Genomic DNA, 25,329 nt, shown 5'->3' with positions numbered 1-25,329 from the left:
ATACCGAATCCGAGTTTCAAAGAGGACATTCACTTTGCAGTTCCAATCACAGGAACCTCTCACAGGCTATTGTGTTTGGTCGTTTTACACAAATGTTATCATTATTAATTTTGTTTGGACATCGGCGAAGGAGAGATTGCAAACTGTAATCTAATTACGCATAAAAATACTAAAAAGGATACCCGACTGTTTCTTTCATTTCATTACCAAAGTTAACATGATGGGCGTGACAATTTCATTAAGGTGATATGATTGGTTGGTTGGTTTGTTGTTTAATGCCAGCAATATTCCTGCTATATGAGTGGTCTGTAAATAATCGAGTCTGGACCTGACATTCCAGTGATCAACGTCATTCTACCAAGGAGAATAAAATACATAGATTATCCCTGGTTCTTCGCAGTAGGGATAAGATGACACGTGTCAAATAAAAAAGGGAGCCTGATCACCCGACACAAGTCGCCTCTTTCGACAAGCATGTGTTGTTGAAGATCAGTTCTAACCCGTATGTTCACGTGTTTATAGTGATATGAAAGAATCAGCACTCGTTAACTTCTTTTGAGAAGTATACAATAGGGTTATCTGTACATATTCATCCCTGGCATACTGAAGTTTTCAGCACGGAAGGTGATATTTGTTATCGTAAAACAATTACATTTAAGCACTAATAACCAGACAGGCTTGAAGGCTTTTTGTATCATTTCAATTGACAGGCATTGGGTACTGCCTAAGATAAACACACACGCGCACATGCACATGCACACGCGCTCGCTTTTCGACCAAGTTTCTTGCCACAATCAGTCGCACGCTAGTTGATTTACAACAGCACATGGGCCAAGGTTTAAAAACAATTGAAACTTTGAGTGTTGATTCCTTTAAGTAATCCATACCTCATTTGTGGAGAAGTCAGGAGTCGCAAATAAGACAAAGTTAGCCGATCCCAGCTGAAGGGAGGACATTCACTTTGAGGTTCCAATCGAAGGAACCTCTCACAGGCTTTTGCTTTTGGTCGTTTTACACAAATGTTATTGTTATTAATTTTGTTTGGACATCGGCGAAGGAGTAATTGCAAACTGTAATCTAATTACTCATAAAAATACTAAAAAGATACCCGACTGTTTCTTTCATTTCATGACCAAAGTTACCAGTTAAGCACTAATAGGGTTAGTGGCTGATCCCGGCTGAAGGGAGTGCGGTGTGGTAGCCTAGAAGTCACACTCGTCACGCCGGAGACCATGGTTCGATTCTCCACATGAATACAATGTGCAAAGTCCATTTCTGGGGTCTACCGCCGTGATATTGTTGGAATATTGCTGAAAGGGGCATTAGACCAAACTCACTCACTTACGCACTCAATGAAAACAATGTTCAGCAGTATGAATCACTGACCACAGAAATAGCATTGTTGTGCCTTGAACATACATATACAACTGTTTTGTCTTTTTGTCTGATGGGGAATCTTTCTATTGATGGCCAGGTCTTTCTATTCTCCGGTGATGGTGTTATGTGTTTTTAAAACGTTATAAAAGGTATTAGCTAATAGGGTTTATACATTTATACTGTATAACCCGTTAAGATTCGGGTAAGAAGTGATCTTTAGCACCCCATGCCTGTCGTAAAAGGCCACTAACGGGATCGGGTGGTCAGGTTCGCTGCCTTGGTTGATACATGTCATCGTATCCCCAATGCGTACATCGATGTTCGTGATGCTTATCACTGGATTGTCTGGTCCAAATACAATTATTTACTGGCCGCAACCATATAGCTGGAATATTTCTGAGTGCGGCGCTAACAACAAACGCCTTCTACTCTCCCTTGTCAAACTAACCGACCACCTGTTGCATTAATTCACGATTCCCTCAAGAAAACCAATTTCAGTGTCCCATTCCACTCATCGATTTGCACTTAATAATCCTGAAAGAAACGAAACAGCCATTCATTGTTGGACACTGCACGTAGTGTTGTTAAAGAGTTTCGAGGTACAGGAACAGAACTTCCACTTTACAGGAAATCATCAGAATGTCTGTTGTTATGGACAAGTGGATAAAACCCGACACGTGCAAATGTATCCCATTATTACCCATAGTCTAATTCATTTAATTGTACAATTACCAGTTATGTTCCATTGGTATCTTTGTAAGTCACCAGAAACCATTTTGATCTTCTTCCCGTGATCTGTTATCCATGGTTGTCACGGAAGCGCCGTTTAGAAGGGGATAATTTTGTCACTGCATTACGCCTTCATGTATCGGCAGATAATAATTTGCATAATTTTTATCAGTGTTCCAGCAATATCTTGATAGGAGCACCAGTAACGATCTTTACTCATAGTACCCATATTGGTAATCAGTTCGGCTGCAAGAGTACCATTAACACGTGCTAAACTTTCCAAGCTGTATTTCTGAGAGAAAAATAAAAATGTGTTCCTCTCTCATCACCTATTTTTCCATAACAAATTTTAAAATAGTCCTACCGCCCTCGCCACTTTTGAAACCTTTCATTGTTTATATGCTGCCTAACGTAACTGACAAACATTTCAGGAAAGGACTAATTTGCGTGTGCGTGTGCAGCTGCACGTACTAGCCAAGACTTGTTTTATAGAGCATGCTCACTGAGACATCATGCCACAGTTAAGCATGAATACCTACACATTATATTGACTCCAAGCTAACCAGTCATGAGATACTGCCTTTATCACCATAAAAGGCTTAACAGGCTCCCAATCCACAAACATTGCCATATGTCCAAACTCTATAGTTCACCATTAGCTTTCACACTCTCTAGTGCCGCTGTGGACTGGTACCCTGGAGTAGATTACACATCAGTTCAGCCAGTCCATTCAAGACAACAATGATACAACCAAAATACTGTCATAGTTTTTATTTCATAACATGGAATAAATTTGTCATGATACGAAACACTCACAAGTATGCCCTCAGCCTTTTGGTGACAATGGAATCAGTGTTATCAGGAACCACCCTCTGTGCGGACCAGTCAGTGAGATGACGATGAGAAAGTAAGGAAAGCTGATGAAATAAGCATAGAATCTGAATCTGACATAAATAACTACATATGAATCTGATTACACGATGCCATTTAGAAAGTGGTCAAATGCAACATATGTCATATTTGGGATTTCACTTTCTTAGTGAAGTACAAATTCTAGTACTTTTTTTTTTTTTCAGTTGAGTCCCATCCGGGATTCGAACCCGCACCCTCAGAGTCAGGCACCTAATCGCCAGCACACAAAGTCAGCCGCCTAGCCCGCTCAGCCACCGCGACTTCCACAAAAATGAAAGTCGGACAACTGGTAGTCTAGACTGCGTACTTTGTGTACCCCTCTGATGAGTGTAAATTGGCACGGCTCCCACGGCCGAAAGCTATGATTACACGATGCCATTTAGAAAGTGGTCAAATGCAACATATGTCATAGCGGGCTAGGCGGCTGACTTTGTGTGCTGGCGATTAGGTGCCTGACTCTGAGGGTGCGGGTTCGAATCCCGGATGGGACTCAACCGAAAAAAGTACTAGAATTTGTACTTCACTAAGAAAGTGAAATCCCAAATATGACATATGTTACATATGAATCACCTGAAAAACATGGAACCTGATACAGTAGGAAGCTTTGTACAATACAGCATAAGGTTTAAGATATTGGATGATGGTAACAAGGAAAGGAAGTATGGACACTCAGAAAATAATTGACAGACATTTCATAACTTCAGTACTGCATACAGCTGGATTAACCATTAGAAGTCTAAGAGGTTATGGGGACCTCAATACTCTGATACTGAAGTCTCAATTACCAGGTACAATATAACATGTCTGTAGTATCTCCATGGTATATGGTACAATAAATCTCCACTACACCCCGCAAGCACTTATGACTGGGCCCTATGATTTTATTACCTCCCTTTGCTGGCTTCTTATCCAATCAGGTGTCCACTCTGTGAAGTTGAGCCTACCAATCACATCTCACTTTCGCTTTTTAAATTATCTTTCCAATTAAACTTGGCATCATAACTGATGTAGAGGTACTCTGAAAGAGGCAGAAGTTCTTGCATATATTTTTTAATGTATAAGACCTGTCAATATGTCTGTATGATTTCCAAAATCTGAACTGTGAACAAAACTTTGCAGCTGTTCGCAGCAAGCTTGGTTGTAACGGTGGCTTAGCTGATTTACTACTGTAAGAACAGAGCCAGCAAGGGAGGTAACGAAAGATTAGCCTTAGCCTTAGATTCAGATATAGGATGGTAATACATCAACCATGACATAAAGTGAATGAAAGTAATGTATGAAATAATATGACCTCTAGATAAAACAATTATTTGTTCAACATCACTGTCATGCCATATTTCCTAGAGTAAATGAATTATCTAGAATTATCAGTAAACTAATCCTATCACCTCATCCAGAGTAGAGATGCAGCGCAGGTGATATTTAATATGCTTTCTACTGTACAGATTACACCAGACTCATCTTGATTAAAAATTAGTGAAGTTATAATTTAAATCATTATCTAATAAATAATAACAGTAGTTCTATGTATTTTTTTCAACCCATCTCACAAAAAAAGAGTTTCAGAGGTAATGCTTCCCATCTTAAAACAAAAGTCACTGATCTGTCCAAAAATAACAAAATCTTAAATCTTTAATGACAGGATAAATTCACAAAAGCACTTGTAACAAAATATATAAACAGCAAATATATTATTTATAGTGTGGACTACCCTACCCCACTGCCCTCAATATAACATAGAGGTCAAGATGTGACTTGGCTGACATTCTATCATTGCATTTAATGAAATGAATTGTTGATGCTATGAAAAATGACACTCACTCACTCAATCGTACACAACAACATAGCAATTGTCCATTTGATCAACTTCCATCACATCTTATTAACTTGATGTCACACAAACATCAAACAGTTGGCCAATAGCACAAACAGAGAATGAGACTGTCACCAAACGGAACAATCAGAATGAATACATGAAACTTCTGAATTACTAAGAAGAATGCAATCATCCTGTTTTTAGTTTACTGACGTACCTAATAATATTGTATCCTTGTAAGAAAGGGACATAACTGTACAGCCATATGTGAAGACTTTGACATGACATGACACAACAAAGTAATTCAGTTATATATACCAGCATGGCAATTTAAGCAGAATTAAAACTAAACCTAAAATTATTACAGCCTTCGTAGACAGGTACAGAGCTGGCAAACCAAGATGGGATTTCAACCAATAACTATCAGATTCTGCTATGTAAAAGGGCCACAATTCTGCATTTGGATCGCATGACACATGGTTATCACAATAACCAAACCTCACTGTGATCTGGACAACATCCCACAACAAAGTCAGAGGTACTGACACAGAATCAAAACATAATGTTTGTCTAGCTGACTGATATTTATATCCCAAATCACTTTTCAACAGGTTTTACGTCCTTGGGTTTGGGGGGTTTCAGGATGCCAACTTTCCTCAGGTATCTGACAAGGAAGGGCGTTACAGAGACGGTGATGGCAATTCGGGCTGGGGCAAACACCTTGTGAACGGCATAAGCCACCACAAAAGTTCCTGCCCCTGCAACTAATGCCTCTGATCCTACCAAGGTCTTCCCAATCCCGATCTTCTCCAAAAGTGACACCATGTCAATTCCACTGAAAAGTAAAAGGGTAAAATTTTAATCAGCAATGTCACAAAAAATCAGAGAAGAGATTAAATTCAAGGTCTTCAAATCACATCTGGGTGGCCTCTGTAAAAGCAATCTTAGCACTTAAGTGACCATGCCCCGATTTCTCGAAACCAACTTTTTACTCAAATTTCAAACTGAGTTTGACAAAATGAAACAGCTGAATTTTAACTCAACTGTATTTTAATAATAATAATAATAATAAAACATACAAAATTAATCAATGTATTCACCAAACTCAAATTGTCTACTGTGTTTGAGTTAATATGATTTCAGTTCATTCTGGGAAATGAATTTTCCTGAAATTTGAATAAAAATTGAAAACAGAGACTTAAGTTTGTTTCGAAAAATCAGGACCATAACTCACATATTCTGAGGTTGTTTTCTACATCAATACCCATGATCTTACGACATACCCAAGTGAAAAAATCAGATTTCAATGTTGTTCAATTCTTTTCATCACACAAGATAGTGTGAAAAGTCTTCTCACAATGCACTCATGTGGGGGTAACTTAACCTGGTCTTCAAGCATGAGGGATGTGGGGTAGCTCAGTGGTTAAATTGTTGGCTCGTCATGCATAAGACCTGTGCTCGATACTCCAAATGAGAATGATGTGTGAAGCCCATTTCTTGTGTCCCCTGCCATGATATAAATGGAATATTGCTAAACGTGGCATAAAACCCCACATCATGAGCTAACTCTTGAATCACTGTTACCACAATACCCCTTATTTCATGAATATGAAACATTTATTTTGTATTTGCATTAACATAAGATTCATTAAATTTTGAATTGATATAGTTATACTACTTTTATCATGAAATCATGCAAGCATCAATATAATGAGGCACTTGTTTCCTAGACATACTGGAGCATACTATTAGACATGTTAACATTATATGGCCCAAAGCTTTGACATACAGAATAAGGGTCACAAAAAGCAAACTGTGACAAAGAGATTGTTTGGGTTCACTCCCTTAACGCAGACGTCCCAAAATGAAGATAAAAATAGCACACTAATTACTTGGGCCATGTTGGTCACCTCTAATCAATGAATGGCCAGGTCTACACTTTCATAAATATGGAGAATAACATGGGACTATGTGGACATCCTTGTCTAACATCAGTGGAACAATCAAAATAATGGATACCATCTGCTTCAGACATATCTGTTACCAAAAGCCGAACTGAATTGGTAAACAAGCACGATGTTTCCAAGTGATGTTTTCTAAACCCCCCTTGGTATTCACAAATTACACCTTCATTCTCAACAAAGGTATTAATAATCTTGTCTATGATACATGTAAATTTACACAATGATATGCCCCTGTAGTTACCATGTTCGTTACTACTTCCCTTTGATATCATGGTATTATAACAGCAGCAGTCCATGTAGCTGGTAAATGACCTTTAAACAATATTTGTAAAATCAATACAGCAAGGTAGGGCGCAATCATATCTCTTTAATTTTCCTTAAAATTATGTTGGACTACAGTCATCTCCTGATGTAATTTCTCGTCAGATCAGATTGCCTTGATGAATATATTTTTACAACTTTGAATATGAAAGATTAAATAGATATTGATGATTTAGGATCACCTGCTACATTGTCAAAACTCGTTACATAGGTGATACGATTTTGTCTTAATGGTACAGTTTACTAATCACACATGCAACCAACCTTCACAAGTGTTGTTTTAAAGGGTCTGCACTTGAAATAAATACTGTGAATGTAACTACAGAATTGGTATCACCCAATACAATATCATGGAATTCTAAATCTAGTGTTTCACTGTCTGTGGATTTGTTCTTGATGTTATCACTTCACAGTACCCTTGTATTTCCTGTAAATCCATAATTTGGTACCCTCTGTTCAGTAGGTGCATGTAAAAACCTGTATTACTGCCAGTAGTATGAAGAGAAAGGTGATTTTAATCAAAAGTGTGACTGAACACAAACACAAAGCACCATTTTGCAGAAAGATTGGGGAGGGATAAAGCATTTTGTTGCAAAAAGCCAGCATGAGATTGCAAGTAACTCCTGTGACGATGATCAAAACACAAAAATACCTCAACATGAACATATGCCTTGATTCTTATTTCCTTCATAAGCCTAAATGACTCAATGATTCATGAGCATTTAAAAACACACAATGATCTACAAACATATGCAAAATTTCAATGATCAAAGAACATATGCAATCGATCAAGGATCCAATCACATGTTAGGCAATGAACTGACGATCCACAAACAGCACATGAACATATGATGCATTCTAAGATGCTTCGGTGAAAGATCAAAGGCGCCGACAATACTTTATCAGACGATAATGTGCACTTTTTGCATTACATCAAAATGTGTTGACGTCACTGCGCCATTCCAGTCTGCCCCCTCATAATCAAAACTTTTTTGCATTACGTCACAATGTAACCGATGTCACGATGATGTCAACTACAGCCTCGTACAACCTCCAACAGTAAACTGCTTCGCTGCATCCCGTTTCTTGGTTTGCAGTTGCATCTCACAGCTAACATCACTGGTGGAAACATTACGTTTATGTTTTCCAAAGGATAAAATGTCTCATAGTTCGACTCAAAATTTTACGAAGAGATGGTAATGTTTGCAATGTTTACATTCCCACAATGCAATCATGGAATGTCGCATGACTAGTCAGCTTCAGCTTAATGTACTGATCTAAACTTTCGTTGGTAGTAGAAATGAGACGTTCATATTGTCTAACATAAACCGTCACCAAACTGTTCATCATTTACTTTTCTAGTTACATTTGTCTTAATGTAGGGGGCTGACATGTCAAAAGAACAGCGCCTCAGTTAGCCCTGTGTGAGGACTCTTAATTTAGGTCACAGACACCATCGTTTGATTTCTGCCATAGATTAATCTAAATTAAGCTTAGGCATCTTAGAAAAGAAATACAGTTCACTCTACCATGAAATATAATGTAATAAAGCACACTTTTGCCCTGAACTATTATAGTTAAAGCAATAGTTCAGGGTGAAATTGTGCTTTATTACACTATACATGGTGGTAGAACAAACTGTATTTTTTAAATATATCAATGGTCAAAAATCATCAAAGAATCAATGACTTCCCTCCTCCATATTAACATATGATGCAATGAATCCATGATTGATGAACACAATAAGCAACTGAACAACGATCCATGAACAAATTCAAGCAATGAATCCATGATCAAATTTAAGCAATGAATCAATGATCCATGAAAACATTTAAACACTGAATTCACAATCAAATTTAAGCAATGAATCAATGATCAATGAACACATTTAAGCAATGACTCAATGATCCATGAACACATTTAAGCAATGAATCCATGACAAAATGTAAGCAATGAATCAATGATCGATGAACACATTTAAGCAATGACTCAATGATAAAATGTAAGCAATGAATCAATGATCAATGAATACATTTGAATAATGACTCAGTGATCCATGAACACATTTAAGCAATGAATCCACGATAAAATATAAGCAATAAATCAATGATCGATGAACAAATTTAAGCGATTAAGCCATGATCAAACTTAAGCAATGAACAAGTTATGCAATGAATCATGATACCCTTTCCCCATATTATGCAAAGAACCAATCACCACAAGGTACTGCACTACCTGGACACTGCAAGGTAAAAGCCGCCAAGAGACATCAGGGATATGCCTGTATGAAATACTATCACTGTAGCTCCATATTCTTTAAAGGTTTTTTTAAGCTGCTCTGCCTGAGTAAGCTTAGGCGTTTCAGTTTGACCAACCTTGGGGTCAGACTTAGAGTCAGGGGCTGACGTGGAGTATCCACGCCGTTGTTGGTACTGCTTGACAACACTTCGGATCAACTGATCCTGTTCCGCAAACACCTGACCAAGAGATTTCCGTCCTTTACTGAGACTATCTAGCTGGTCCATGCACTCTTTGAACCCAAAGCGGTGGCAGTTCTCCAGCCATAGTTTAAACCTGACACAGTCTTCCCCTTGCACCCCCTGAGGGCAGGGCGTATCAACAGCAGGGAAACTGTTCAAATCTCCCTGCAGTCCTTGAACACTGCAGGTCTCGACAGCCTCTTCCTGTTGCCGAGCTGATGCCTGTTGACGATACTCCTCAGAGATGCTGTAAATGAGTTCATCTTGTTCTGCCAGCACTTGGGCCAGTGTTTTCCGGCCGCTCTGGATTCCTTGCAGCTGCTGGTCACAGTTTTCCAGGCCGTATCGCTGACAACTCTCCATCCATAGCTTGAAGTTAACACAGTCATCGCCCTGGATACCTTGTGGACTGGTCTCGTTGTCCACATCTACTGTATGTGTATCAGGTTGCTCCAGAAGAGGGCGCAACACACCCGTGTGAAAATGCCGACAGAATGCTTGACGAGGGTCTTTGGCATAACCTACAAGAATAAAATATATCAAACAATGTAATTAAAAAAAACAATAGTGATTCTATGCCAGAGTTATTTTGAGCAGTCATTCAAAGTGTAACACACAAGAGTTAGGTGATATTCAGATAGCATCCTAAAATGTTTTTGGCATAAAACTCAGATAGAACTCTTACTCAAGTCCTGAAGAATAATCAGACATGAAAATGGCAGAGCACCCAAAAAAATATGAAAGTTTAGTGGTGGGTCTTTGGGGTCTTTACTGCAGATATAAATTGAAACAAAAATCCTGGAAATCCATAGAAAATTCTCACGTCTGTTTAATATATCCTATACCATCTGTTTTGATCTCAAACAAATTTGTTTCATGGTCAATGTCAACTTCAGCACAATCAAGACTTACATTTCTAACGTTTAATCTCATTGAAAACATTAAGATTAACATTAATAATGTTAAGACTAAGAACAAATTAATAAAATGTGTGATGTCATGGTTATAGCATTCTTTCTAGTATACAGTACTGATTCAGGGCTCCAGATAATTTTTCAACATCAGGGATATGTACTCCTGATTTTGTCAGTATAAGAGTACTTAAACCCTTACAGTACATTTGGAGTACTGAATGGAATTTAATGGAGTATCAGTAATCTTGTATTTCATTTCATATATGCCCCTCAACATTGCTACACTTATGTAAACAGGTCAATGAACAATAACAAAATACTTTTTCAAAGTAACACGCTAGTAAATGATTCTATGACGTACACAATTGCTGGGGTGCATATCTGCTACACTGTCTAAATTATTTCATACAGTATGGTGTACATGTATACTTTTTATTCCAACATACGCTGATATTGCACTTAACTGGAACCCTGCTGATTGTGCACTGAATCACATCTTCAAAAGGTGAGTGAGCGAGTTGAATTTTACACAGCACTCAACAATATTAAAGCTATATGGCAGCGGTCTGTAAATAATCGAGTCTGCATCAGATAATCCAGTGATAAACAACATGAGCATAGATCTGCACAGTTGGAAACCAATGACGAGTCAACCAAAGCAGCAAGTCTGACCAACCAATCCCGTCAGTTGCCTCTTACAACAAGCACAAATGCCTTTTATGGCAAGCATGGGCTGCTGAAGGCCTTTTCTACCCCGGACCTTCACGGGTCTCTATCAGTTTCAGAGATGTATACCTGAAGCAGCAACATCTGTTCCATGGATGACAACAATTCTCCACTCATGCGCAGAAAACTACAGTTGTAATTGCTGTTTGTATGATGTATATTAGATGGAATACTATACTACCAGAATGCTACACACTGTTCATGTATACAGGTTTATACTAAAAAAATTCTTGCACTGCAGATAATTTGGTCTTCAATGCCAACAGATTATTGGAACATGGGTTTTAATATGCTGGTCATTTTGTAAATGAGGTCAGACTTGGTACCTGTGTGTCATATCACATCCGCAATGTGTAACCTGTGACAATCCAGGTTAAAACTGGTTTTCAGCATTGTTCAGTAACCTAGTGCTCGTTGTAAGAGGAATTTTAGCTAAAATGGATGGAATTATCATGAAATCGCCCTCTAGCTATCACAAATGAGCAGATCTGTCAAAAATCCAGGGTAGAATATGTCATCAGCAACCCATGCTTGCCACAAAAGGTGATTATGCTTATCGTAAGAGGCGACTAATGGGATTGGGTGGTCAGACTGACTTGGTTGACACATGTCTTCAGTTCCCAGTTGCGCAGACTGAAGCCCATGCTGTTGATCACTGGATTGTCTAGTCCAGACTTGATTATTTACAAACCACTGTCATATAGCTGGAATATTGCTAAGTGCAGCATACAGCTAACCTCACTCGCTCACTTACAAGTGAGCAGGCTGTGGCAAGCGATAATGGCACACTGATTCCTTAATCCTTCATTGGGCAGTTAATTGAAGGCCTGGGGCTACTTCAAACAATAATGGCCTGAAAAGCAGCATTAACCCAAAATTATCTTGATCCGGCATATCTCAACTGCCTAGATAATGCTCATAATGCAGACCAGTAGTTTGTCTGGGCCAGAATCAAATATTTACAGACTGCTGCTATATAGCTTGAATATTGCTGAGTGTGGCGCTAAACAACCAACCAACCCATTGTGTAGGTCATTGATAGTTTAAATGCAGACACTGGCTTGTGTAGCCATGGCATGAATTACTGTCAGGCTGCTGTGAGTGAGTGAGTGAGGTTTAACATCACTACAGGGCACACATAGTATCCATGTTGGAATCTGAACCTGTGTTGGCATGAAGAGCGAATATACTACCAACTGAACTACCCTACAGGTTCTAGGTCGCTGTTAAATGACTGTCTTATTGCTGTGTGGTTAAACACAATTTGCCCATACATACATTGTTACAGGTTTATAAAAATTACCTGATCACTGACATTTAATAACAACACAATAAAACTGTATGGGTTTCCCAGTTTATACTTATATCATTCGTTTTTGGCCACTTAAGAACATTTTGGTTAACAACTGTAAGACAAGTCACTAACTTATAAAAGAAAACATTAAAAAAGAAAATATTAAAGAAACGTCACCACCCGATTATTTGCTTTAGAATGGCTGTATTTACGATACCACCTCGTTATTGCGCTATAATACATGATGTACCGCTTATGCAACATGCAAGCAATAACAAAACCTATACATTTGATGAATTAGATAACTGGTACTCTGACATCGAGAAAAAGTTAAGCCTAATATTATTAGTTTCAGCGGCCGTGCCAAGGTCGTAAAGTAGAACTCTATATTACAACCTGCCACTGGGTCAGTGCATGATCACATTCACGCAGACACGTGATTTAAAAAAACAACATATCACCTTTACTATGTTTTCTACCTTGAATGCCTTGGAGCCCAGGTCCTTCTTGTGAATTCTTCAATGCTGTCGACAGCAGCAGCCTTGCTCTGTTTAGAGAAACCGACTTTACGCTCCCCTGAAATCCCTCGATCAAAAGGGGAGATTTGTGCAGTTTCTGGTCGCTTGGAGCAGTAGCCGAGTCAATATGTTGTTGAGTCTTGGCAGTGACTGTTGTCGAAAGAAAACGGAGTGACAGCGAGTTGGATTGTTTCAACACAGCGGTACTTCTATTAGATATCATGGTGAGCTTCTGTTCTTCCGAAATATCGCTTCCAGTGTGCAGTTTTATACTGCTGTGTCATGAAAGCGGACAGCAACGTGATGTACTTGAGTGACCTGCTGACCTTTACAGACATGCGCACTGCTTCTGTGTATATTTCAACTGAGCATGCGTGAACAACAATAACAAACACACGTGCTATTGCGTGTTCAGTGAAGTTCAGAAAGTATTTGCATACCATACAAACTGTAAGATAGGAGTTTTAATCACTATGGGTGCGTTACAACCGCAGGTTTCAAATTAGGGATCACTCACTGTGCCATGACATCATGCATTAACATCCGTATAAACGTAGAGTCAATGGTATATACTTCGACTATGATGACCAGAGACAATATAATCTGTTACATTACGGTCTCTGGTATGACCATGTGTTTGGTCTTTGTTATGACCATATGTCTTGGTGCTAATGTTGGCGTCAAGACCCTATAATAAGAAAGTATATCTTCAGAACCTGGACTTTAGCTTTCATGGCTTTCATTATTCGTGTTTCTGCACGCGTTTGTAGTCATACCCTTATGAGGACAAGGCCATGTATGATAGCCATGCTTTAGGCGACCCACAACGCCTACAAGCCAATGAGGTCACATAAGTAACATATTACAGGGCGTCTAGATAACGCACATAAAACATATGATAATGGTTACTTGTAAAAACAACCAAATCTAATAATCCCATTTGGAGTAAAAATACACTATTACAATAACTGAACCGTAAGCAAAGAACTAAGCTCTAAGAACCATTCTAAGTAAACTTAAGACTCAGTGTTATTCGTTTCACTGCTACACCGAGACTAGGTATAGGAGTGTAACGAATAATACTGAGACTGGGTTTACATAGACTTCACTAAGAGCCTATGTGATTGTGACTTGAGCATAATTACTTCCTAAAGTATTGCCTTGGAAACAAAGATTTCTTTCTGTGCTCAACAATTCTTAGGGGCGATGGGGTTGTCTAGCTGTTACAGCGTTCGTCACGCCGAAAACACGGGTTTGATTCCCCACATATGGTAGGTACAATGTGTGAAGCCCATTTGTGGTGTCCCCCTCGAAAACAGAGCTGGAATATTGCTAAAGGCTGCTTAAAAACGTACTCACTCACACACTCACTCACCTTAACAATAAATTTTTAGAACAATCTTTGTAGTTTTGTGAATGTAGGTTCAGAATCCCACAAGCACAGATTTAAAAAAATGGTAGAGACACTGTGGTTACTTGGGGTTGGGTGGTTCCCCAAAACATGATAGTGACAGCATATAGTGCCTTGGTCTGTCTCACAGTCCATGAACCACGTTATTTTGCCTAATGCCAAGCCTTCTCTGTCGTGCTAAAGCCTTGAACGAAGCGAGTCTAGATTTCCTCTGAATGTATGGTCTCCCTGGGGCTCCTTTTCAATTATAATGGGTTTGTTTGTTTCTATCAAAAGTGTACATATTAAGAGACTAAGCCTTAGTCTAATAGTGCCGAGTCACTCCTTATCTCTGTACGCTGCCGCGCCTGTTATGTTTATCTGTAAACTTTTCAGGTCACTAATGCAAACAGACTCCTTAGTCATTCTTACCACGCATCGAGATACACGACGAGCACTGTTACATAAAAATGTTTACCTCTCTTATATATAATGAACAATGGTGATGTTTACTATTAGCCATGACAAACGCACGTTATGTACATGTTGAAGGTACGGTTCTCGACTAAATATACACCTGGAAAATATGATCTGCACCGGTATATATTTCCGTTTCCACACTTTTTCGACCCGGTGATCTGATGGTGAAGACGTGAATGAGTGCTTGAGTAGTTTAGTTTTACGCCTCTCTTCCAGCTACATATCCATCTGTAAATAATTTAGTCTTTACCAGACAATCCATGGTCAACCGCATGAGCATCGATCTACGCAAATGGGGGTCCCATGAAATGTGTCAAACAAGTCAGCAACCAGTTTAAGACACTTGCACTCGCGTGTCCTGGCGACTGAGGCGAGAAGAAACTAAACATTTGCTGGTTATGCCGATGTCCCTGGTTAATCACCATAATGCCTACCCCTTCCGGTGTCTTACAGCTCCAACAGTACCTGTTTCCTATTTGTCAGCGGCGAATGAAAACAGGATGTTAGGAGTAACTGCTGAAAAGGGAAATCACCAATGTTGTGCAATGGGCTTGATGCCGCAGGTCTCCATTAGTGTAATTATAACACTGTTTCATGCACAAATGTCAGAATGTACAACTGTCACTGTGTTGATTTATATGGAGAAACATGTACAATGTGAGCATCTACATGGGAATGCATACAATGAATAAGTTGTCATCCATAAAGTTTTGTTTCATTTCCACGCAAACTTTTAGCAAAAAGTATGAAAGTACAGGTCATGTATGCTCAGACAAGTCTGCTGACAGTTATCCAACAGGCAACAACTCAAAGCAGCTCAATGATAACAGAACAAGATATCTCTTTCTAATCTTTATTTAACATTTTTACATTTTTTTCTTCACATTTATACATCATTTTTTCTCTTTTCTACATGTTTTTCTTTTTCATGTCTTATTTTCTGTACATTTTTTCAATTCTTTTGTTCTTAAGATTTTCAGTCAAATATTGCCAGTCTGAAAAAGAATATGATTAGCATAATATCAACAACATATCTATGTTAAAATTGCAGACAAGAGAAAACACGGATATAGAAGATAATTCACCTGAAAAAGAATGCATCAATAAGCAGGAAGTGCACAATGTACTACTCACAGTCAAAGCTATGACACCATCTTCAGGGCACAGAAAGGGGAATGTCTTGAGGTATTTTAGAATTTAAAGAAAGAACCTTATGGTAGTATTCACAGACATATCTAGCTATATCCACAAGGTGACATTCACCTGAGAAAACTTGATGCAAATAATTAGAGGGTGAAATATGAAATAATGTTTATTCAATGACTATTAAAGGTGATTATTCAGAAGGATTTAGTGTCAGTCAGAGTATCTGTTTAATTCCAGATTACTGCACTATAAAAGCACACATTGACAAGAGTGTACACATTAAAAGACAACACCAACACTATATTAATGTCCACGGTTAAATAAGACCACTGAAATACAGTTATTCCACTATAACACAGGGAAGTCATGTTCTGGCCTTGATAAAAACAAGATACAAAAATAGAGAACTGTAAATTTCTATGCCTAGCCTGCACCAGTTCATTGACTATTTTCCTGAAACATCCTCTCACTCACACTTTTAAACAACCAATCCTCTTGCATGCCAGTGTAAGTATGATAAAATAGATGGAAATATCATGCAGTATGGCACAATTAATCCATACGGGACATACAAACTACTATGGATTTTGATTCTGCTATGAGAATAAAAGGGTGGTGTGACAAAACTTCTGACGTCGCTGTTGATAAAAAGTCAGGCTGTAACTCTGATAGAATTTTTATTAAGTTTTGGAGTTATTTTACCACCATGGTTATCACCATAGTATCCTTCATTCTTTCTTGTTATTTAGATTCAGTAAGGGGAATAGTAGGCTGCTCTTCGGTATCTCCTGAAACAAACAATTTTTTTTCAATTTTAACAAACACTACAAAAATGCATAACCTCAAATATTGTCTCCTCAACAAAGTTTACTAACATTGCATAACTACTGATCTTGAGTAGATACGTCTTACATTTTACTCACAAAATGAAGGACTGATTGCACATTACTTAAAATACCCTTTAACATACAATAATTTGTTTGCGCTTGTCACATGAACTAAATGAAGAATGACATGTGTCATCCTAACAGAAGTGATTTGGGTGAAACAAATGTCATTTTTAATTACAATTTCTTTGATAATAAAAACTATCGTAAAAGACATCTGCCAAAGGCAGAAACAACTTTTTGAGAAAGGTGGGGTGCAAACTTCATTTCAAAGGTCATTTCACAAAATTTCAGGACAAAAGTGAGCAAGTGAGGTGAGTGAGTGAATGTGTGTATGTGTTACGAAACTGTTCTGTTCATGAAACAGAATTATAAAAGAATATATTGATAGCTCTTTGAGTCAGAATCACACGAGATTTTTCATCTAAAACCTACATATAATTCAACTGGCTACACAAAAAGTGTAGTTTGCTATGACTAGTAACTACTTGCTGTGTCTCCCAAACATCTGGGGATGTAGAGGGTTGGTTTTATTATGTCATGTTTCTACTGCTATATCATTCCATAAATACAAATGAAAAAATGACTTGAAATTTATCAGATGGCAGTAATAAAATACTTTCAAAACTTCTTTGATTGCACGATACCACATCAAGATTAATCAGTAGAATGTCTGACTGGCATGTAGATGTAGATTTTACAGAACACAGAACTTCCTGATTCTCCTTCTTTGAACAATGAGATTAAGCACTAAGAAAAGCATGAGTGATACTACTGCTTGACAAGTATTGGATAAGCAAGCACAGTAAACGCGTTTGTGACATGCAGGCAGGGCAAGAAATCGGGACAAATACACTTGGTTGCTACAGGCAGATTGCCAATTAAGCACAAGCAATACATGCTGACCGTGGCATGAAATCAATAGCGCTACTGTTTAACACGTGCCTTGTAAACCGACTTAGTTCAGCAAAACACCATCACAACAAGATTTGCACGAGGAAATTGAACTCTTCCATATTTAGACAATTTGTTTGCCTCTTGTTTCAAATGGAATGTTCTGGAGGGCATTCCCACATATGCAAACTGGGGTAATGTGTCAAATCAAGGCTCATCTTATACTTGTCAAGCAGTAGAATTGTGATACTGAATTCCCGGTCTGTGCTATCAATAATTTAAAAAGGACCTACTCTTGGTTGACAAAATATATATAATTGTCTGATATGAAATTAACTGGACAACAGAAGAAAGGCAACAAACCCATATGGTCTTCTTCCCCTGGGGTTAAACCCACGTCCCCTGCCTCTGCCTCTACTGCGTGGGAAGCGATTTGTGGAACTAATGCCTGGCCTATTTGTCCGTTTTGGAGAGACCTGAAACCATAAAATGGATTTGAAATAAATGCAACAGTCCATACACTGCACTATTTCAGACTGAGTTTCTATGAAAAAACATACTGGGTAAACATTACACATTTTGCACCACAAAAAACACAACACTAAAATATTCCCTCAGAGCTGTTCTAGATGGACGGACGGTCAGACAGACGAGGCGTCAACTATATCTCCACCTCCCATTACACACCAGGGGGTTAACAACCAAGTATATTATTCCCTCAGAGCTGTTCCAGATTGGAATGTATGAAGGTAATGCTACCACTGCCTTGTACAATACTGTAACATGGGATACACAGACAGCAATCTTAGTAACTCAGAAGAGTAACAATGAGTATGATGACATGGTCATCAATATTCCCCACCAGTGTTCTGTTCCTATCTGGTTCTTGTGTTTTGACTTCACCACCCATCTCATGCAATGAAACATATTCAGTTTCCCTACCCATCACTTTTTCCAAAGAAAATCTGTTCCCACTGGGGATGACTTACACTATGTCAAGAAACGCATTACAAGGGCCATAACTCTTTTGTAAACAAACTGTAATATGGTTTCTGTTATCAAACTACAAGGTATTCATGTCCTGAAAACATACCAGATTTGTTTTGAGAAAGACTGGCAATCAAAGGACAACTGGTACTTTACCTTAATTTGTCGACCTCTGAAAAGCGAGTCATCCAAAGCCATTGCAGTTGCTACTGAATCTTTGTCAGCAAATTCAATATATGCAAATCTGGAACAAAACATTAGTCTTGAATTAGAAAATTGAAAAACTGTTGCAGTCTTTCTTCAGAAGCACAAAATACGAACATGACTGTCATCTAATAACAGACAGCCTTTTCTCCAGGATCAACAGTGGATATGTTGAAATAAGAGGATCCAAAGTCCATTTCTTGGAAAAATTTATGAATAATATAATATTTCAAATCTTTCAAAAAGTCCCATTCCAAAAAAACCCCAAAAACAAAACGAAAAAACAAACAAAAAAAACAACAAAAAAACCCAAAAAAGACTAGAAACTTATCTAAGGCATTTTTATAATCACTACATGCAGGTGGGTTGGATATTGGTGAGACCTTTCAAAGTCACTGCCACAATGTCTCTAAGATTCCTTTAAGAAATACAGTCAGGGACACGGTACAGAGGTAAGTTTATACTAACTGAAAATTCAGCATTTCTCCAAGATCAGTTGTTGTTATGTTACAATCACAAACGATCAGAAGTCCAACATGTGCAAACATCATTTCTTGGAATAACATGATAAAGGTCCTATAAGGCAGTGACGGCTTTTCAAAATATGTCTTTCAATATTCAAACACATAAACATGGCACTAACTGAAAGTGAGGACTTGCTCAGGGAAATATTACGATCACTACATGTATGATTGTTTGACAACACTGAAATCTTTGAGAGTCATATGTTCTAAGAAGACTTTGTTTGCCAACTCTGCTTTGTCATAAACTAAAACATGCAAATGAGAAACAAATGCCATCTGCAAACCAGAAACTTATTCGAGTGTCCTTGTCTAATAATGGACAGGCAACATTATAGTTTTTGGAATGTACAAGGTGATTGACTGAATAAAAACATGCAGTGTCACAAGAAGAGCCATGTTCTAAAACACTGTTGACACTCCATTTAATTTCAGTGTTTGGATCATGACTCTACATAAAAATGATTTACTGAGCATGGTTCAAATACCTAATTTCTTAGATTTTTTAGAAACAATCATATACATGCATATAGGTATTTCCCAAGATCAGTAGTGGATATGTTACAATCACAAGGATCAGAAGTCCAACATGTGCAAACATCATTTCTTGGGATATCAGAATCATGTATCGGCTCTCTTGACAAACTTCCAGAACTGCAATTATGGAGATTAGCAAAGATGCAACCTCTGCCTACAAACACATTTGGGCACCATTTTCTTTACAGTCATAAGGTAATATATATTTTTCTGCAACAGTAAAAGTTTGACAAGTAATGCAGTTTCAAGAGTTATATCACAGCAACATGACATATTGTAAAACATGGTTTGCATACTGAATTCATAATTCCTCAAATGTTAAAATATGAGTCAAGTTTGCAGTGTGTATGACTGTAATTTGCTTTTAGCAATATTTCAGCAACATCTGAGTTGGGGACAACAGAAGTGGTCTTCCCACATTGTAGCCATGTGGGGAATATTTTAATATTGGCCTATGGCGTGACTAGCAAACACTTTAGTCATTTGGTTAACCCAGCTCACCGGTCTAACTTGGAAACTGACTCTTTCTATTTGCACTAACAATTGTTAGTTACAATTTGAACTTCAGCCAATACTTCCCCATGTGATTGTTTGAGAATGAGATGTCTCTGAAAGACATCTCTTTGGCAATTCATTTGGGACAACAAAAAGAAAAATTCTGACAATTGTTCCAGGTAGAGATGTAACTTTGCAATTATAAAAGCATTTTTTCTCCAAGATCAGCAGTGGTTATGTTACAATCATGGAAAATCAGAAGTCCAACATGTGCAAATATCACTTCTTGGAATGTGTTAGCTACAACTTTAATATAAACTAATGTAGAATCCTACATGCATAAAATCATAAATGACATTCAAAGATAACCCACCCTTTTGGGTGGCCAGTGAATTTGTCACACAGTATTGTCACTCGGTTCACTGAGCCACATCCATGAAAATGTTGCTCCAATTCTTCTGCTGTGGCACCATAATCAACCTGAAACATTCACTGTAATGTTTAAAGAGTATATTTTATAAACAAAAAAATTTTGAAAGAAAAAAAACCCCCAAAAACTAGGATTTCTGAGGTGATATGGTAATTGCTTTGCTCACACAGTGCAGTATTGGTACTACAAATAAAATGCAATGGAAGCTTGAACCTCCCATACCAAAATTACTTACATACAAACTTAATGATTCAGTATTGTAAAATCAGAATATCGTCACTTAAAATATACTCACATTACCACAATATATTGAACGAGCGTCAGCTTCTATTTTTTCATCAACGCTTGGGAAAGATGCTGAAATGAACAAGTCTGTCCATGTAAAAGTTTGGAGCAAGTTATAATTAACAGTACTAATCAGTCTTGTGCAGGCCTTATTATTTTATTGAAGTTTTAGATATAGCATAATTTAACACAATGACTGGTAAAAAACATCACATAGAAAGCCACAAAATGTATTTAACTGAGCCAATAAACAATTATTTCCATGGGGTGTGATGTTATAATTCAAGTACATGTAAGTTTTAAGAATCTTCAATTGAATGTATAGAAATGTGATGGCTGTTAAGCTAGTAAAACTATCAAAACACTTTACACTCATCCATAATTCTCAGCATTGTCAGCAAATTCAATCTGGACACACCAGTGCCAGAACTATACATTTCTAATTTAGGCAACAGTTAAATAAATAAAAATACAAATTGTTAGCATGCCAAAACAGTATTAAATACTGATGATGGCATTGATCACATTGATGGATGATACTTTGAGAAAAGCTATTAAACCTATGAAAACCCAATGGTTTCTTTACAGTGCATGATAGTATAAAAGGAACGATGTTCGTGTCTCTACTGACTAAAACCCACATATAGATGAAGAGCTCATATTCATTTGACTATCAACTTCTTTCTGCATTTCTTTTAATTTTTCAGCTTCCTCTTCCATTTCTTTGACCCTGGCTTTGATAGCCTCAAGTTCCTGCAACAGTCATCAAATATCTTGCCATTGTCACAACAGAACATAACATATGCTACCTCGGTAAGTTCGGGTGTGACAATCTGACAGTGTTCAGAGAAATATATCGTTTGCAGATTAAATAATGTTTAACATAATTGTTTTCTTTCCACTGGATCATCAGGAATTATTGTAGCAGTAGTGATGGAAAATACAGAAATGTCATCTGCTCCAACTTGCACAGATAAACACTCTGTGGGTCTATGTTGGAACCTACACTAACTTTTCAACGAGACATGAGACACATATCTATTGTTATTAAACACCTTAGGCATATGTATATCTAGTGGACTCATATCTAGTATATTCATACAGACCGGATCTTCCACGCCAACATCTTCAGATACTATTGCACTGGTGTCGGCGTCAGTGGCTTCGGGATCAAACTGACTCGTGTCGAAATCTCCATTGGTTTCTGTAAAACTTTCCTCCTGATCACCATTTTCAATATCGGCCATATTTACGAAATAAATATACACTTTGACACGAAAATGGAGGACTGTATGGTTAAGAAAGGGATAAAATATGATAAAATAAATATGATTAAACAATAAGAGAGTGTTTAGTCTCTCGATGGTAAGGATTAAGAGACAGCCGTTAAGCGGCAGACAAAGAGACGCTCGTCGAACAATTTGTCAACTTCCGGTTACGTTCGGAAAACCTCGTTTATGTGTCGGATCTTCGTTCTCGTTCTTCTTGTTTCAACACCATTGTACAACTCGAACATATGCGAAATAAAAAATTCATTTTACATAATCTACATATACCCATATATATGCGCTTAGCCACATACACGATATACTACAACAACATTGCGTTTAAACATATTAGTATGCTTCACTTGGCGGACATTGTTACTGGTGTGTTCCGATTGCCTACACTAGGGATGAGAGTTCTAGCTGCCCTTCGAATGCAGAGAAGCCTAAAAAAGTAGTCCAAGCAAAATTTATGAAAAAGGCAGAGGCGTGTCATTTTACATCCTGTCCACGTTAAGTAGAGTTAGGATCAGGGTAAAATAATCTCATTTGTAGAAGAGGCCTCCACCCAGTGTATATCTCACATCGAATCCAGAGCCAGTCGGCACCTTGCGAGTTCATTTACGGAAAATAAATTGTTAAACATAATAGAGAGCGACATACGTCTTGTGATGAAGTGGGGTTAGATTTACATTCATAAATTACTTCAAAGATTAAATGTAACTGGATACTAATAGTACGAATTTAGGACTTTAGGAAGTTAGGTTTCATAATTAAACAGTGATGGTGCGTATAATGTGATCTTGGTTATATTTTTTGTCATTTAGTGAAGAGATCTGAAATCTAGTGCCAGTATATACGAATGTCAAATACTAGTATGCGTTAAATTAACTAAACTGAGATTAATTAATTGAAGCTAAAATAGCCCCCGTTTTGTACTGTATTGTCTTCTGTAATTAAACTGTTTTAGTTTTACATGCTAGTTTTGTATTCATATATCTGTGACTATTTTTCTATGACACTAATAATTTTACTGTCCATCGTTGACAGGATTTACTTTTCAAAAACCTGTCGTATTTATGGTATGAATCGTTTTCGTCACGTCATGGCTGAGACATTGCTGATGTGAGGGTAAATATTAATTTAACTCACTCACTCACAGATGCAAACTCATATCTCACAGACGTTAGCTCCAGCCTTTGCTGAGTTTAACCACATATATTTAAGAACTTCAACATCAGACATGGCATGTTATAGAATAAAAACATCCTCAAAAGATGTATTCATTTGAATATGTGTCTGTTCAGAAAGTTTCTAATATTAAATATGGTTATCAACAGATTTTACCCGGATAATATCAACGAGCATCTTGACATAAACAGTTGGCAAAGACTGATTATATCGCATGCGCTAAGCAGAATCTTAACTGTGCATTTCCTGAAGTACTGAACACCTTACAAAGAATTCCCATTCACAAATTGTGTCTGTAAACTATTTAAAATATCTTACAAGCCAATCTACGGCTTTCTCTTTGATAACTTACCGATAACGCACTACCAGTCAGAATATCCTCTGGGGATCGCACATATATCAGCCAGATTACCGATGTTGTATTAAAGTGGTTTCCAGTGTTTACACTGATTAGGAATAGAGCTTCATAAAAAAATTTAAATGTTTCACGGGCACATAATTTTCAAATGTGACGAGGGCGGTAGGACTTTTTAAACTTTTGGATAGAAAAAAGTGATGAGCGAGGAACACATTTTTATTTTTTCTCTCTTTCAGAAATACATCTTGGGAAGTTTACCACGTGTTGATGACTTGTACATTCAGTCACACTCGTTCTTTCAGACACTCATTCTTATAGTCAACAAATGGATAATCGGGACGCGGCCAAGTCAAAACTATTTTTTAAAAATCGGCAATAAAAAGGTGTTACGCGCACAACTGACCCCAAAAAGAGAAGCATTTTTTATGTAGCCTAGTATCATAGTAGTATGCAGTGATTTAGCAATGCTTCAGACAACGTCTTGCATAAGGATGTTTTCTGAACTGAATGATTCTTAAAGTGAGTCATTATTTTGTCAAATATTGCTAATTTCGTATTTGTTTATAAAGGTGAAAAAACTGTTCTGTGCATATTTGAATAGCTACAGTGATAGTTGTTGATAACTATTTTTCCTTTCAAGGCCCAAGGTAGGACACATAAACAAAACGTGAAATTCACCAAATTCATAACCAATATGGTATGAATTATGAGAATACATAACTTTCAACTGGGGATGTTTTATTCCGCTGTCCTGTATCAACTGGCTGGTAATGATTTGAGATTCTGGAATCAAGCAATCCTCCCGATGCCGTCTGACAGTGAGTGAGTTTAGTTTTACGACGCACTCAGCAATATTAAGGACATAAGGCGGCGGTCTGTAAATAATCGAGTCTGGACCAGACAATCCAGTGAGCAACAACATGACCATCGATCTGCGCAATTGGGAACCGGTGACATGTGTCAACCAAGTCAGCGAGCCTGATCACTCGATCCCGTTAGTCCCCTCTTACGACAAGCATAGTCGCCTTTTATGGCAAGTATGGGTTGTCAGAAAATCAGTTATTAATATTACGAGAAGAGTCGCCCACCCTAAGGATACCTTGACTCGTACCCATGAAGATCCGGGTTAGAATTGGTCTTGCTACCTGTGCTTGTCGGTTGGCACATATCATCGTAGTCCAACTGCGTAGGTCGATGTTCATGTTGTT

General features: G+C 37.7%; 2 protein-coding genes across 2 annotated transcripts; both read right to left on the bottom strand.

Moving 5' to 3' along the window:
* Positions 1-3,982: 3,982 nt before the first annotated feature.
* LOC137258749 (uncharacterized) lies at positions 3,983-13,404 on the bottom strand. Its single transcript, XM_067796438.1, has 3 exons — positions 13,013-13,404; positions 9,355-10,120; positions 3,983-5,669 (listed from the first exon to the last, which is right to left on the bottom strand). Exons 1-3 carry the CDS (start codon positions 13,272-13,274, stop codon positions 5,432-5,434), a joined length of 1,266 nt encoding a protein of 421 aa, XP_067652539.1. The 5' UTR covers positions 13,275-13,404; the 3' UTR covers positions 3,983-5,431.
* Positions 13,405-15,764: 2,360 nt separating this feature from the next.
* LOC137259076 (polyadenylate-binding protein 2-B-like) lies at positions 15,765-22,757 on the bottom strand. Its single transcript, XM_067796789.1, has 7 exons — positions 22,414-22,757; positions 21,949-22,060; positions 21,318-21,379; positions 20,966-21,072; positions 18,992-19,079; positions 18,212-18,324; positions 15,765-16,855 (listed from the first exon to the last, which is right to left on the bottom strand). The coding sequence occupies exons 1-7, from the start codon at positions 22,552-22,554 to the stop codon at positions 16,819-16,821; spliced, it is 660 nt and encodes a 219-aa protein (XP_067652890.1). The 5' UTR covers positions 22,555-22,757; the 3' UTR covers positions 15,765-16,818.
* Positions 22,758-25,329: the final 2,572 nt, after the last annotated feature.

The sequence above is a fragment of the Haliotis asinina genome, chromosome 12 (assembly GCF_037392515.1).
Source record: "Haliotis asinina isolate JCU_RB_2024 chromosome 12, JCU_Hal_asi_v2, whole genome shotgun sequence".
In the NCBI taxonomy this organism is placed as follows: Eukaryota; Metazoa; Mollusca; class Gastropoda; order Lepetellida; family Haliotidae; genus Haliotis; species Haliotis asinina.
The sequence above is the reverse complement of the archived record's forward strand: the minus strand, read 5'-3'. Positions and strand labels throughout refer to the sequence as shown.